The sequence below is a fragment of the Geotrypetes seraphini genome, chromosome 3 (genome assembly GCF_902459505.1).
Source record: "Geotrypetes seraphini chromosome 3, aGeoSer1.1, whole genome shotgun sequence".
NCBI classification, from domain to species: domain Eukaryota; kingdom Metazoa; phylum Chordata; class Amphibia; order Gymnophiona; family Dermophiidae; genus Geotrypetes; species Geotrypetes seraphini.
The window spans coordinates 232,722,193-232,738,293 of NC_047086.1; the positions used below are offsets into that span (position 1 = coordinate 232,722,193).

Genomic DNA, 16,101 nt, shown 5'->3' on the forward strand with positions numbered 1-16,101 from the left:
AGTCTAGCCTTACCTGCGTATGTTCTGGTTCAGCAAGAACGGAACTTATCTAACTTTGTCTTGAATCCCTGGAGGGTGTTTCCCCTATAACAGCCTCCGGAAGAGCGTTCCAGTTTTCCACCACTCTCTGGGTGAAGAAGAACTTCCTTAGGTTTGTACGGAATCTTTCCCATTTTAACTTTAGAGAGTGCCCTCTCGTTCTCTCTACCTTGGAGAGGGTGAACAACCTGTCTTTATCTACTAAGGGCTTCTTTTACTAAGCTGTGATAGCGGTTTTAGCGCGCGCTAAATTGCCCCGCGCGCTAGACGCTAACGCCAGCATTGAGCTGGCGTTAGTTCTAGCCGCATAGTGTGCACTAAAATTCTGCGTGCGCTAAAAACTCTATTGCAGCTTAGTAAAAGGAGCCCTAAGTCTATTCCCTTCATTATCTTGAACGTTTCGATCATGTCTCCTCTCAGTCTCCTCTTTTCAAGGGAGAAGAGGCCCAGTTTCTCCAATCTCTCACTGTATGGTAACTCCTCCAGTCCCTTAACCATTTTAGTCGCTCTTCTATGGACTTCTTGCAGAAATTTGAACAATTAAATAATAAATCACATAGGATAATTAGTCCTTAATAACTGGAGGAGGAGCTGCAAATATAGATTGAAAAATTAAAAAAGGTAACTTTTAACACAGAAAATTAAGATAGAGCTATCAGGTGTCACACTGCATCAGCATTTCAGATTTCTCATTCAAACTTTTCAACTTTTCTAGTGCCATCAGCACTTTCACTTTTACATAACATCTTAAACATAAGTTTATGTCGTTAAGTCTTTAATGATATATGAAGTAAAAAGTGAAAGTGCTTCTCTTATCAGGATTCTACAGACTGTGGGTGCAAAATTCATACTGAGCAACTGCACGAAGGGTTTGAAGCTTGGAAGGGCACAGGCAGGTCAGGGGTGTGACTATCATTTATACATGTGGGTTGTAGAATACTAATATCCAGAAAATTCCACGTAAAATACAAAACAACTTAGTTGGAGAACAAATTTTTCAATTACCGTAATAACTCTAGCAAACCAGGGGCCTCAGACTTATTGAGCTGATTTACCCACTAAGGGTCTTTTTTTGAACCAATGTTCTAAAGCTCAAGTTTACCTCATCAGCCCGAGTTCCACCCTACCACCTAATTATTATGACTTATAAAAATACTTTATTTTATTTAATACTTTATTATTCATTTCATTTAAATCAAATCTATTTTTTTAAGAAATTTATTTTTATAAAAAATCAGAGAAAACTGGAGAAAAATCCAGAATTGTCTCAGGTGGTATGATTAACACTACTCCCACAAGTTGCCTTGCACAGAATTGGAGTCACTTTCTAAACAAAACTTTTCTCCAAGTAATATCATTTACTACTATAGGCTATGTTTTTGTTGTAAATATTTCACTTATCTTATAGCTTTTTGCGATTTTGATGCTGCCAAAGCTTTACCACCGCAACTGCTTCATTCGCTCAATCCGACGCAGCCTGCGTTTCGCGGGGCTACAAAAGGCTCCCGCTGCGTCATGGATTTAGAGGCAGTGGGCTATAGAATACTAGCATTTTTTTTACGTTGACTAAGAACAGTTAGGCACAAACATTTACATCAGACATTCAGCTGGCTAAGTGCTCACACCTGAAATCAAGCAGATAAGTGCAGACTTACCCTAGCATTCTATAATGGCAGTTATGTGCGTAATTGCCTATATAGACTTCGCACTTAGCGCAGATCATTCTGGCATCTGAATTAGAGAATGACACGGTGACAAAATTCATCACCATCCCCGTCCCCGCGGATAACCGCGGGAAATAATCCCATATCATTTTCTAGTGTCTGTTTCAACCTCAGTCCTTCTACACCAGAATTCTTCAAAGCAAAGCTTGCGGGTCAGTGGTTGTGGCCATTCATACTCTGATTCTTCCCTCTCTCCTTAAAGAATGACATGAAGATGGTTTTCCGTGGGGACGGGAACGGTGATGAATTTTGTCACCGTGTCATTCTCTAATCTGAATGTAGGAAACCTTTATAGAATTACCCCCACAGGGGACAATTTTATAAGAAGGTCTTTAGATTTAGGCAGTAATGGTCTTCTCGTTATTTCCGCATGTCTGTTGGCACATGCATGTGTAAATTACCATTTTCAGGTAAGTAAGGGCTGAGTAGATTGTATTCTCTCCGCTTTAGCTACTGTTGTCATGAAATGATGGTGGCAGCTATGTATGGAATTCTCAATAAAAATTCTGAATTCTTCGCACTCATTTGAAGCAAACCCTGCAAGGGATTTGTGCCCTTAAGACTGCTACCAATTTATGTTGATTTGTCCCTCTTAGTTCAAAGAGGAATGGAGAAGTTTGCACAACTATGTCAAATCTCTAGGACAGGTAGACACATGAAAGCAGCAAAGAACTAGCACAAAAAAAAAGAATAGAGTCTAGGCTGCAAGTGAAGGTTTATGTCAATATCTCTAAAACAAAAATAAACAAAAAATTGGAAGAAAAGTTTGCAGGGAAAGCTGGAGTGTTAATAATAAGCTTCCAAGCTGCCTGCTCATTCTGCTGTGCTTCTCCTCCTTAGAACTGCAAGCACCGTACATTTGGTCCATACTGTGATCGATGTCTCCCTGGTTTCTATGGCAATCCTACAGAGGGGACCGCCGAGGACTGTCGGCCCTGTGCCTGCCCATTAAATAGTCCATCAAACAAGTTAGTACACTCTGATACTGGTGCTGCTCATCTGTCTTATTGGCACATTGATTGTATTAGGAAATAGAGCAATTAAAATTTTGTAGTTTTAAACAATCTTAGCAGTAGGTTGACCATGTCGGAAGGAACAGGCTGTGCCAAACCTAATAATATGCTCTTGCATGCCTGGGGATGCAGACTTCTGATTTCTCCAAGAAAAGCAGAAGTGCATCTTCATGCATGCCAAAACATGGTATCAGCATTGATTCAGCTAGTTTTCTCTTCAGATAACAGTTTACAGATAATCCTACTGATAATTCACTGCTTTGATTTAAGCTATGAAATGTGATTTATTTTTCATAGTACTTCTAGGTATTGTACTGATACTACTATGATCAGGAGGATTATAGAGTAGATCTTATACAGGGCCATTGAACTGTACTTACTAAGGCCCATAACATAGGATCTTACTGCATAGACAGTCTCTAGGTCCTGAAATATAAGGTGAAGGGGTTAGCAATATGTTTCTGCAAAAATGTATGCATGTATGTGAAGAGAATGTACATTTTAAAAAGAGGTGGATCACCTGTTCTTTAGGGTTCAATATAATTAGCATGATTTAACTGGGTAGGAAGGCTCCTACCTGGTTAAATCATGATGACTGGGTGTACGATTGATGTTCACAGCCAAAGAACAGAGATACATTTTGTTTCAGCCTTTTATCTCTGCTAAAATCTAAAATTGGATGAAGGTGCAAAATACTGAGCATTCTTTGGTTTATATTATATGGCATTGTTAACCCTTGAGGATTGGAGTATCAGCCTCTGTTGTACAACCTCTAGAAAGGAATTGGGACTTATATACCGCCTTTTTATTATTTTACAACCACATTCAAAGCAGTTTATATACGGGTACAGAAAGGAAAATATCCTTAAGGGTGCTATCAGAGACCAAGAAAGTTTGGCAGAAAGATACAGCACCACTAGTCTGCATTTAACCAGAAAGCACTGTTGAATATCAGCACAGACCACATGGGACTCTTTGGGTAGAGTCGGAGTGCTCCAGGATGGTGTGAAGGCACAACCAGGAGTTATCTAGGCTCTGCAGGTATGCAGGGCTGATGCCTGGATAACTAACCAAGCAAGATGAACTAAATAAAAGGCTTGCCTGGTGGATAGCTGTATGAGTACTGGTGCTAAGTATCAGCAATACTCAGCTGCCAATGTACCGCCTATTCCGTACCACCAGTGTCCAGGTTTGACTCATTACTGAATATCTGGTCCCAAACCTGCCTGCAGCAGTCTGCATTTCAAAAAATGCTGACCACTATGGACTGAATATCATCTGGTTGGTTTATAAACCCCTCTTCATTCAAGGGATCTTTAATCTCAGAATCTGAAAGCTGCAAGTCAGGAGGAAGACAATTAGAATAAGAGGCTTTTTGAACAGAAAGAAGTTGGAATCATAATAAGAATATAATAAGATTTGGAATCATAATTAAACGTTTTTTATTGTAAACTGCCCTGAAGCTCAAGGGGTTGGGTGATAAGTCGAACAGTAAATGGAAAGGGAAATAGGAAGAAGAAAAAGCAGAAAGGGGACAGAAATAGAGGGAAGAGAATGTATGAAAGTTTCCATGAATACTGAAAAAAGATAAAATAGAAGACACAGAACTGAAATAGAAAATGAAAAAGGAAGGCCATCAGAGAGATTGAGAAAGAGATACAGAAATATAGACAAGGGTAAAGAATGAGGAAAAAAATCAAGACAAACATGATTTGGAACCCATTTTAACTGATGGTAAATACTAAGAGGGGTGATGGTAGTAAAGGAAGAGAAAAGAAAAGAAATATGTGCAGCCCAGCCTCTCTCCTCTCTACCCCTGTTGCTCTGATCCAGCCTCCCCAAACAAGTGTGTTTGTGTCCAGTAACTATGAAGTGGGATCTTTACATGGTGGGCCACAAAGCCATCATCAGTGATAAGTCAATGAAGCAGAACTTGGAACTCTACGGGTTCTTTCAAGAATTAATTTCATAAGGGATTATGATTCACTTAATGATAAGAGCTCTGGAAAGAATATTCCCAAGTTTCTTACTGAATTATACAAGATAATTTCCAATGTAGGGAAAGTCCAATTTTTATTCAGACTTGTACAGATATGAGTGGAAGTTCCTATGCTTAGTGTGGTCATACTTAGAATACTGCAAAAAGGTGGTATACAAGTCCCAATACACAACGTCTCATTCTAACACAATGACTAAGGGCTCCTTTTACTAAGCTGCAATAGTGTTTTTAGCACACGCAGGATTTTAGCATGCGCTAAACCCACACTACGTGGCTAGAACTAACGCCAGCTCAATGCTGGGGTTAAGGTCCAGCACATGTGCCAATTCACGCGCTAAAATCGCTATTGCAGCTTAGTAAAAGGAGTCCTAAATGTTGGCACAACAAAGAAGGGTACAGGTAAGAGTCATGGATCTGATATACCTTCAATTTTATAACAATGTTAAGTTAGAAACATAGAAACATGATGGTAGATAAAGGCCGAATGACTCATCCAGTCTGCCCATCCACAACATCCACTCTCTCCTCCTCTCCCTAAGAGATCCTACATGACTGCCCATGCTATCTTGAATTCAGATACAGTCTTCATTTCCACCATCTCCATCGGGAGACTATTTCACACATCTACCACTCTTTCTGTAAAGAAGTTTTGTTGGGTTTTTTTTTCATTATTTCTGAGCCTATCACTTCTTAACTTCATCATATGCCCTCTCCTTCCAGAGTTTTCCTTTATTTGAAAAAGACTTACCTCCTGTAAATTAACGACACAGAGATATTTAAATGTTTCTATCATATCTCCTCTCTCCCGTCTTTCCTTCAGAGTATACATATTAAGGTCTCTAAGTCTGTTCCCATACAATTTATGATAAAGACCAGTGACCAATTTTGTAGTAGCCTTCTGGACCGACTCCATCCTATTTATATCTTTTTGAAGGTGGGGTTTCCACCTAACCCAGTATCTTGCACGCAGCCACAGCACACTAAACCCTATGCTGTGACTGGAGGGCATCCAGAAATGCGCAGCCGTCACTGTGATGACATCACATGCAAGCGTGATATCATCACGCCAACGTCCATGCATGTGCAAAAGGCTCTCCAGATGGGGCCCTGAGCCACTAGTGGGGGTTGCTGCAAGAGGAGAGGTGCCGGTGAGTAGGAGATTTGTCAGCGCCAGTTGACTGCGTACAGAACGTGCCTCTCCATGCAAGAGGCATGTCCTGTAAGCAGTCAGCGGGTGCTGGCGCCTCTCCTCATCACGCGGCACACCCGGAATCATGCCACAGCACACAATTTGCGATACACTGACCTAACCTGTTAGTAGCACAAAGCCATTTTGGTACCCTAAAACTTAGGTTTGACAGCTTACACTGGGACTGGTAGGTATCAGCTGGTGTGCCTAAGTGCGCCTTGCAATGTGTGCATGTGATAATATTCTACAAGGCGCAGGCGTTGCTAGGCAGAATGCCCATTCTCTGCCCACTGGCACTGCCCATTTGCAATTAAACACCGTAGAACCAGCAATTCAGTTTTATAGAATAGCACCTAGCGTATACGCAACTAAATGCCAATTTGTGACATCATTCCCTCACGTCAGTGCACCTATTCTACAAATTAGTGAATACCATTGGTACCTACATTTAAGCGCCTTCTGTAGAATTGTCCTTTATAGCTTGTGAAACACACTTGCTACTAATGTACAAGTTTAAAGTGCAAATCTTTGCCCTGTTACACTGGAGAGAGAATATAGGCATCGGTGACTGTTCTTCTTATTATGTCCCATAAATCATTGCTATCCAATGCGGGCAGTGTGTCAGAAGCACTGGCAACAGAATGAGTGAGCGGATGTGATGGGGAAGAGGTCAGGAAAATCAATGAGGAGATCGGAGGTGCAGGAACGTGATGAGAGATAAATGAAGGGAGCAGCAATGCTGCAGATTGTAAACGAGGGGATTCAAAGCACACTAATATTGATATTGTTTCCTAAACGGAGCCATTTTTCAAAAGACAAACCTGAAAAAATCAAAATTCTCATACAAAATATGAAAGCCTAAAGAAAACAAAACTCTTTTAGGTTGCGTATCCCTGCTGAAGAGTTAAATGGACAGCCCCTCCCTTTCCCGAAACAGGGTCTCCACTTTCTCCTTCCCCTCCCCTCATTCCTTTCACATCTCCTTTGTCTGCTCTTTGGCTCCCTGCAACTTCCTCTCACTCTGAGCCTTAATCACTGTAAGATATAATATATACAGGCAACATACTGAGGTGCACTAGTAAAGTATAGCCCAAGAGCTTGTCTCGACGGACATGGGATACCACTGGGCTGGGAGGCCCATGTGTCGCCCGTTGGGACAAGTTAGGGTGAGAGGTAGGTAGGATAGGGCAGGGGAGTCTTCGCGCCAAGAGTCCGCAAGGGGATTGGTGGTGCAGGAGTGTGACAGACGGTGCGGGGGCAAGGCTATAAAGCCAGGACCTTGGAGGACTCTGCTCCTTCTAGGTCCTCCAGGGAGGCTTTTTGCGTTTTTGTTTTGCGCATGGTCACGTTGGTGTTCGTTGATGTCGGGTTTCCTTCGGTCCGGTTTGGATGTGGGCTTTTATGTGGATGGCAAGTGTCCGGGGTCGTGCAAATCCGCAGAATTATGGTTTGCTATTAGCATACGCGGATTCAGTGCTTGATGCGTATCGGCGCTTTGGTGGGTGGGCATGGCTGAACTACAATGAATAATATCCAGCACTACGATTGTCTAAGTTGGTTTCACTTTACATCAAGGATTCACAATACAGTGAACACTCTTCAAATGTATGGACCTTCAGACCACCATCAGAGTAAACGCCACTGACTGTTTTACTCTTCGTCGGTCCAACCTTTATTTATTTATTTTTTTGTTCATTTTATCCAAGTTTATAACTAACTTATTTTTCATATTTTTTTAAAACCAGTAACAACATCACTTAGCTTTAGCTTATAGTGATACTATCTATTCTTCACCTCTCCCAGTCAGTGGTGTTTACCCTGATGGTGGTCTGAAAGTCCATACATTTGAAGAGTGTTCACTGTATTGTGAATCCTTGATGTGAAGTGAAACCAACTTAGACAACTGTAGTGCTGGATATTATCAGAAATACAATTCAGGCATATATTCATTATTGTTGAACTACAACGAAGCATTCCAAGATAAAATGGAGGAAAATACGCATATGTCATAGGGTATGCAGGATATTCATTTGTGGCTTACCTATATGGCTTCCAAGTCGGGGTTTGAGTCGGTTGCTCGGGCTCCTCTGGGGACGGTGGGGAGTGGGCGGCCCTTTCAAGGGGGGTCGGGAGGGGGGCGCTAGTGCAGGAACGGATGTTTTGTTGGAAATTTAACAAATCCAACTGCCCCTTCCCTGACTGTAGGTTTCGGCATGCCTGTTCAATCTGTGGCCAGTCTCATGCTGGATACTACACCTTAGCCTTCAGAAAGGTGCTGTAAATGATGTTCCTGCCCCAGAGATTGCTGTTCCATACCTGGGTGGGTCTCCCTATTTGGGGTATCCCTGCCTGGAACACCGGAGAAGGAGTAACTTCTCCAATCAAACCAAACCCCTGCAATGGGGGTGTACTTCCTGGTTGTTTGGGTGTCACGGCCTCTGCAGTACTTACTCATAGCAAGACTCTGCCCTCACTGCTGCTGGAACCACCTTCCAGCATGGCTAAGGTAAAAACAGGGCTCAGTGCGGTCAGCATCCAAAGCCCCTGAAACTTGGTTTGCCTCATTGCAGGAGAGGAAGTGGGCACCTTCCCTCTTCTCTTCCCCATGAAAGCACCTGGGAGAGTTGCGAAAGGACCACCAACCACAAATGGTTAAGAGAGCTGCTCGACCAGACATCTGATCAGGACACTATCTCGCTTCCATTTTTCTGAAGAATCAATATTCTGCAGTTCATTTTATTTTGCATCAGATTAGAATGGCTCCTTGTCATGGGAATGTGTGCTATTTGCATGCCATTGGCACACTGCTTCCTTTATGTTGAAACAGTTTATGGATGATAACAGCACAATACAGCATCATAATCCTAGCATCAAAGGTACAAACATCTAGGTACCAACAATGCAACAAGTCAGTCATCAATGTTCATATAGTACGCCCCAAGTGTCCAACCCCTCCCCCACCCCATAACTCTCACACTTGTAGAGGGCCCCTATGAGGGCACCCCCAACCACTCCCACTTAATACACCCCTGGTGCTTAGTATCCAACATCCCTGAGACACAACAATGTCCATAGCCAAGTACAAAGACTCACGGTGCCCATCCCAGACTCCCCCACCCCCATAGAGAAGAATGGTACACTGCTGTCACACACTAATCTGTTTCCATTAGGGTCAGGGCATGACGTCTGAAGTTAAGCAAATTATTCACAGACTTTTCTGTGCTAGTCCTTATATTATAATCTGTGGAATCGGTGCTCCTTTTTGATTTATAGTCAGAATACTGCAGCAGTAGAGAACTCAGCTTATTCAGTGTGGCAGGCCGGAGATGTGGTTAATAGGCAGAGAACAGCATAATATAAGACAATGCATTATAGCGCTGTAGCTTTAGAAAACTGTATACCGTGGGGGTATGTGCTGCTAACTCCAAACTGTGCTACTTCTCAGCTACAAAGATCAATTCAAGGCTGTGCTCCATTGCTAGAAAGCTTCTGATTCGTTGATCTTCTGTTTTCTCAGCTGTGATTGTTATTAAAAGTCTTTTACTTTGACAGCTTTTCTTTAAAAACCCTCCACAGAAAGATCCATGTTCCCGAGTGCTGTGTTCAAATAGAATTGTGTTTCAGAGTACAGTCTGATAGGGGGTAAGGTGGGGGACTTGTATTTTAATTTGGGTTCCTCTGCAGACAAGCAGCTGCGCATTCCTGCTTTAATATTGGTACACCAGTTCAGGGACTGGCTAAAGTAAGTCTCATAACAGCATGCTGTTGGGATGCCGCCACTTTCCATGCTGTATCCAGTGTCAGCAGGAATAGCAGCGGCTTTCCATAATGCATCGGCTCAAGCTCTGAGCCTTAGACTGGAAGGATGCTCTTGGTCCCCCACTTTCAAAGTCAATCACTGTGGGGAGGGCAGGGAGCAACACTCCTAATGATTTTATGTTTCTGTTTTCTCCTGATCCCTGCGATTGCCCAACCACAACAACATAGCTTTAGCCCGACATGCCACCTGGATCAAAGTCGTGGGTTGATATGCGACGAATGTCCTCTTGGCTACACGGGGCAACGCTGTGAAAGGTAAGGAACTGCTAATTACTTCTCCTCCGTGGACTACCACAACAGGGTTATGTACTCTGGAGCAGGCTTCTGCTGTACTGCCTCCAAAGCCCATCGCACTAACATTTCTTCCTCCTCAAAAACAAAATCTTAAACTCTTGTAAACAAGCAAGGTTTCCCGGCCTATTAAGAATTTATTCATGCTTTATTTTCCTTTTGCTTTGATTGCTTCAAGAAGCCTCTGAGAAACAAGAACAGTGTTACTGTTCTGTTGTTCATTTCATTTTTGAAAATGTTAATTTGGAGCAATATATACAGGAGAGAATTTGACATTTAGAAGGAATCTTGAGGCTTTGATTTTCTCTTTTTCCCTTAGTGATTTGAAGCAGACCTTTTATTTTTCATAATTTGTTTTCTGTGTCTTGTTTTAAGATATGACTTACATATTTGTGATGCATTTCATCAAATATCGCTGGAAATACTGCTTGTTTCCTTGTTCAATTTACTGACACGTGCACAAGAGGGTGAGGGTAAGGCCGAGGCTGTCATAAAGGGAGACTATAGTCCAGGGGTAGGCAATTCCGGTCCTCGAGAGCCAGAGCCAGATCAGGTTTTCAGGATATCCACAATAAATATGCATGAGATAAATTTGCATCTCAAGGAGGCAGTGCATACAAATCCATCTCATACATATTCATTGTGGATATCCTGAAAACCTGACCTGGCTCCGGCTCTCGAGGATCGGAATTGCCTACCCCTGCTATAGACCCAAAAACAAGATTTTCATAATGTGGAATCTGTTATAATTATAGGGGTAGATATTCAGGTGGTGGCAATCAGCATTTATTTTTGGCCATCACCGTCACTGTTAACTCCAAGATATTCAATCCTGGACAATAACAAGGCATTGACATCAAATCCTGAGTGACTCAATTTTTTACTCTATCAAAATTACAAAAACTTGGGGACACTCAACCAAGTCCTGGAGAACTACTTTGAAAACCAATAGGAGAAAATATTTTTTTTACTTAGAGAATAGTTAAGCTCTAGAACGCACTGCCAGAGGTTGTGGTAAAAGTGGTTAACGTAGTTGGTTTCAAGAAAGGTTCCTGCGGAAATCTCCATAGTCTGCTATTGAGAAAGACATGGAAGAAACCACTGCATGCCCTGGGGGTCGGTATCATGAAATGTTGCTACTATTTGGGTTTTTGCCAGGTATTTGGACCATTGGTTTGATCCAGTATAACTATTCTTATGTCTCTTATCCATTTAAGTGTGATATTCAGCACTTAACTGCTTAAGTGAAACTGGATTAAGATAGGACAAGATTTTATGTGGTCTGATTTCTCCAATTAGATGGTTAAGTGCTTTAGTGGTTCTGGTGATAATCAGCAGCACTAACCGGTTAAGTACTGCTGAATATCTGCAGATAGCCCCACACGAGCGATTTAACTGGGTGGGAGCCTCTATTGGCTGGTTAAATCACTTTGAATATGGATCCCGTCGTATGCAATTTCTAGGAAGCCCTATATAGCTATAAAGTCAGTTTCCCATGGGCCTTCTAACTAATTTTCAAATGGAATCAACAGAACTAGCATTCCTAAAAAACATGACTGTGGGTAATAATGTCCTTGAAAATCATATGTATGTATCTTCCCTACTCTGGAAACACTCCCTTCATCTTTTACACAAGCCGAGAGAGGAAAATTTCCAGACGTAACCAGAGGATAAGGATTTGAAATCACCCTAATAACTAGGCCACTCATGTACCTCTTTTCTTGGAAATGCTGCATGCTTTGTTAGCATAGTTCATATTTTCCAAGGGGCCATCATTCTCTTACTTTATCTGCATTTGTTGTCCCATGGGTCTATGTTTTACCGAAGCCTTTCATTCAAGTCCTCAGCACATTTCAATGAATCCCTTGTAAAATTCTTCAGGACCAGTCAATATCACTTCAGAAACTTGGAGACTATGATGGGGTTCGTAGAGTAGGCATGCCATTTCTATAGGACATTAGATTGTGAGAAGGCATTGGGAAGAAGGCATGTTTAACCAAGGTAAAGCACAGTATCAGTGGGTTTTCCCTCATGCATGCAGCCTCCATGCTGCATATTGTCTACATCTTTTCCATTTCTGTTAAAGATTCAGAAAGTGTATTGATTTTCCATGCACAGTATTCAGAGAAGAGCTGTAAAGCACGCCAGCAGATACTGACAGGCTCACCTGCTCTCACCCATCAGTGGTGGCTTCTGAGTGCTATTTCTGTCTGTCTTTTCCTGTCTCGGTGTTAGAAGCCACCTTAGTTCTTTAAAGCAATGAGCTGTGAAACTAAAGACTGCAAGAATAAATCACATCAGTCGTCCTTTGGGTGGCAGTTTGTCAATTCAGGGTCACTGAGGGTTCCCAGTGGCAACAAGTACTACTGTACCTGCGAGGAGCAACACACTCTGCTGATTTGTGATGAGCACAGAATTTCAAGCTGCCTTTAACCCCTTCTGTACTATAGCAGTGGCAGATTTATCCAGGGATTCCATGTACTTGGCATAGGAGGTACACATTAATTGTGGCACTGAAGTGGTTAATGAAGGGAAGGCACATAAAGCTTCCCAACCCCATCTCGAAATACATGGAGAAATGATGGTGAAGCTTGATTAGCTCGCTATTAAAGGAGATTATGAATGTCAAAAAGTTCTGTTGCATCCTGTCATCTATCATTTCTTTTCTTTGTAATTGAAGAGTGAACTCTAATTGGTGCCAAGTAAATTGATCATGGGGGGAGGGGGAGGGGAGATTATACCAAAGTCCTCAGGCTATGAAGCCTCCTTTACAATGACATCTACACCTATGTGCTTTTATAAAATTGTTACCTCAAAAGCTTCTGTACCAAGTTGCAGCTGTTGTGAGACACGAGTAACTTTGTACAGAAATGTGCTAAAAAGAATTGCCATTATGTGCTTTTTCAATAAGATACTGTACATGCATAAGTGTTGATGCTGCCCACAAATATAGGCAGTGGTGTAGCGAGGGTAGAAGGTGCCTAGGGCAGTGGCGTCCCCCATACCCTCCTCTCTGCCCCCAACTCCTTCCACGCCAACACCCCTGCTCCTTCCATGCCCCCACGGCACACTCTCTCCCTCCCTTCCCACCCCTGTACCTTTTAAAATCTTCGCCATCACGAGCAGCTTCTCCAGCCTGCTGCTCACGCTGGCTTTCCCACGCAGGCCCCGTGACATGGAAGTGATTTCAGAGGGAACCAAGCCAGCGCAAGCAGCAGGCTAGAGCAGTTGCTCGCACAGTCGAAGATTTTAAAGAGGGTGCAGGGAAGGGAGGGAATGAGCATGGTGGGGGGGGGAGCGGATAGGTGCCAGCTCCCCTATCAAGATGGCACTGGTGTGGTCCGCCCCCCTTACTACGCCGCTGATTATAGGCCCAGATTCTGAAACTGGCACAGATATTGGCAGCTGCTTTAAAAGTGGGCGCTGTTCACCTGTCAAACCTGCATTGGCACCGGTTTTGGAATCGCGCCAACGTGAAAGATAGGCACCAGAAATGTAGGCTAGGGTTTTCAGGGCCTAAATTTCTGGTACCTATATTCATGTGAATCACCTAAGTGGGCACTTTAGGTGCCTAACGCCACTTCCGGTATCGACCACACCTAGTTTGGCATTTGGTTGCCTAAAGCGCAATTCTGGTGCCAGTTTTCTAAACACCAGTAAGTGCCTCAAATCTCAGTTTAAAACATCATTTGGATGGTGTTTTTAATGGAGATATGGGTTCCTACTAGCGCCTAGAAAATCAGCACTAGTTCAGGAATCCAGGCCATATTGCATAAAATTAGGTGGTACTTCTGAGCAGTATTTTGAAAGGGATGTGCAAATCGGAATTGATAATCAGGACCATTTTTACCACTTATGGGACTCTGGGCAAACTTTGGTGGATGCCCCCCCTCCTAGTCCAGCAGCACCATCCCCCCTCCCCCCCCCCCAGTTTCCTAAGTCCCTGTCAATAAAGCTGTGTCCTGCTGAAAAAAAATGCAGCATAAAGGAACAGACAAGAAGTCCATGTCAGAAGGAGTGGGACTGGCTGAACCATCACTTGTGTGGTCTAGACAGCGGCTCTTTGCCTTTTATTTATTTGCTGGAAGCAGTGGGGCTGATGGAGGGTAGGTAAGACATGTGCTGGAGCAGGGAAGAAGAGGGAAATATTTTTTGTCTATGTAATAATTTACCTATGTTTTTATATATTTGTACTATTTTGTATATCGCCTAGAATACAGATTAGGTGATTAATCAAATTGTATAATAAACTTGGAAACTTGGAGGGAAGAACGGAAGAAGCCCAGTTAGCAGGGCAGGCAGAAGCAAGTCGGGAGGCAGGCGAAGAGGAGCTGAGAGAGGAGAAAAGAAGGTAGAAGGAAGGAATCGGAGAAGCAGGGCAGGCGAGAGTGAGGGGCAGAGGCGAGAGCTAGCTCCGCCCACCCCTCTGACATCAGCCAGGCACCGATCCGAAGCTCCCCCTTAAAAGGGGAGGAGCCAACGGCGCGATAACACCAGAGCCCAGTTAGCAGGGCAGGCAGAAGCAAGTCGGGAGGCAGGCGAAGAGGAGCTGAGAGAGGAGAAAAGAAGGTAGAAGGAAGGAATCGGAGAAGCAGGGCAGGCGAGAGTGAGGGGCAGAGGCGAGAGCTAGCTCCGCCCACCCCTCTGACGTCAGCCAGGCACCGATCCGAAGCTCCCCCTTAAAAGGGGAGGAGCCAACGGCGCCCAGCCGTTCGGCGTGCGGCGAAGGCGAGCGGTAAAGGCGCTCGCCTTAGCGAGAGCGCCTTTGCGAAGGGCCTTGCAAGGGACGAGTATCTACTATCAAGAACACCAAGGAGGACTGAACGGTAAGGAAGCGACAAACACAGAAGGTAAGGAAGAGACAGACGCCAAGGGAATAAACCCACACATACAATCAAGGTGAGGTAGAGCGGAGACAGCACACACAAAAGTGAGAGCAAGGCAAGCAACATAAGGAAGCAGCAGGCAAGGGACACAAGCACACACGAGGGAAGCAAGAAATGGAAGCCCAAGGAAGTCAGAAGGTGAGCTTTCCGGTCTTCTGTATCGGCTGCAATATGTATGACTACCTCCCTTCGGGGATCCAGGCATACATTTGCAATCGATGCATGGAGATGGATAGCTTGAAATGTCAGGTAAGACTATTGGAAGGAACAGTGATGGAACTCGAAGACAGAATCCGAGCACAGGAGAAGATTCTAGTGGAGTACAGCCCAAACGACGAGGTCAAGGAACTAGAAATGTTCATAGAGGAAGCTCATCAGCACCATGTAGAGATCCCAGGGCTGGAAAACTGTACTCAGGAAACCCATGTGAGGAGAGAAGACACCCATGCAAACACAGAAGAAACCGAAGACGAGGTAGGAGACAACCACACACCAGGAGGAATAGTGAGAGCACAGGAAGACATCCCCCCACCCAAAGAACAGGAAACAATTTCAAGAGTATCATTGGAGGAAGAAGACTGGCCCTACTCCAAGGACGTGGACCTACGCCCCCCAAGGAACTCCCGAATAAAGAAGATGGGGATCATCGTAGGCGACTCCATTATACGACATGTGGACAGCCACACCGCAGGAGGAAGAGAGGACAGAGTTGTCACCTGTCTGCCTGGAGCAAGAGTGAAGGATGTGACCAACAGGATCTCCAGGATCATAGATGGCGCAGGGGGAGAGGACACCGCTGTGCTTATCCACGTGGGAACAAATGATGTGAGCGGGCGGAAGTATGACAGGGAAGAGCTGAAGGGCCAGCTCCGCTCACTCGGAAGACAACTGAAGATCAGGGAGGTGAAGGTGGCCTTCTCTGAGATCCTCCCAGTACCAAGAGCGGATGGAAAGAGACAAGGGGAATTGCAAGTAATCAACGCCTGGATGAGACGATGGTGCGAAGAAGAAGGCTTCGACTTCGTGCGCAACTGGACGGCGTTCTGGGGAAAAAGCAAGTACTACAGAAGGGACGGACTACACCTCAACAAGGAAGGAGCAAGAGTTTTGGCAGGCAACATGAAGAAGGCAATCGAGAAGG

At 43.9% G+C, this 16,101-nt stretch overlaps 1 protein-coding gene across 10 annotated transcripts in view; it reads left to right on the forward strand.

The window, feature by feature from the left end:
* Window positions 1-16,101, forward strand: part of LAMA2 (laminin subunit alpha 2) — a 1,204,230-nt gene that overhangs the window by 692,689 nt on the left and 495,440 nt on the right. For all 10 annotated transcript variants that reach the window (XM_033936921.1, XM_033936924.1, XM_033936922.1 and 7 more), the window contains 2 exons: window positions 2,604-2,731; window positions 9,952-10,038. In XM_033936921.1, the coding sequence (XP_033792812.1) occupies window positions 2,604-2,731; window positions 9,952-10,038 (215 nt within the window). The remainder of the gene's footprint in view (window positions 1-2,603; window positions 2,732-9,951; window positions 10,039-16,101) is intronic.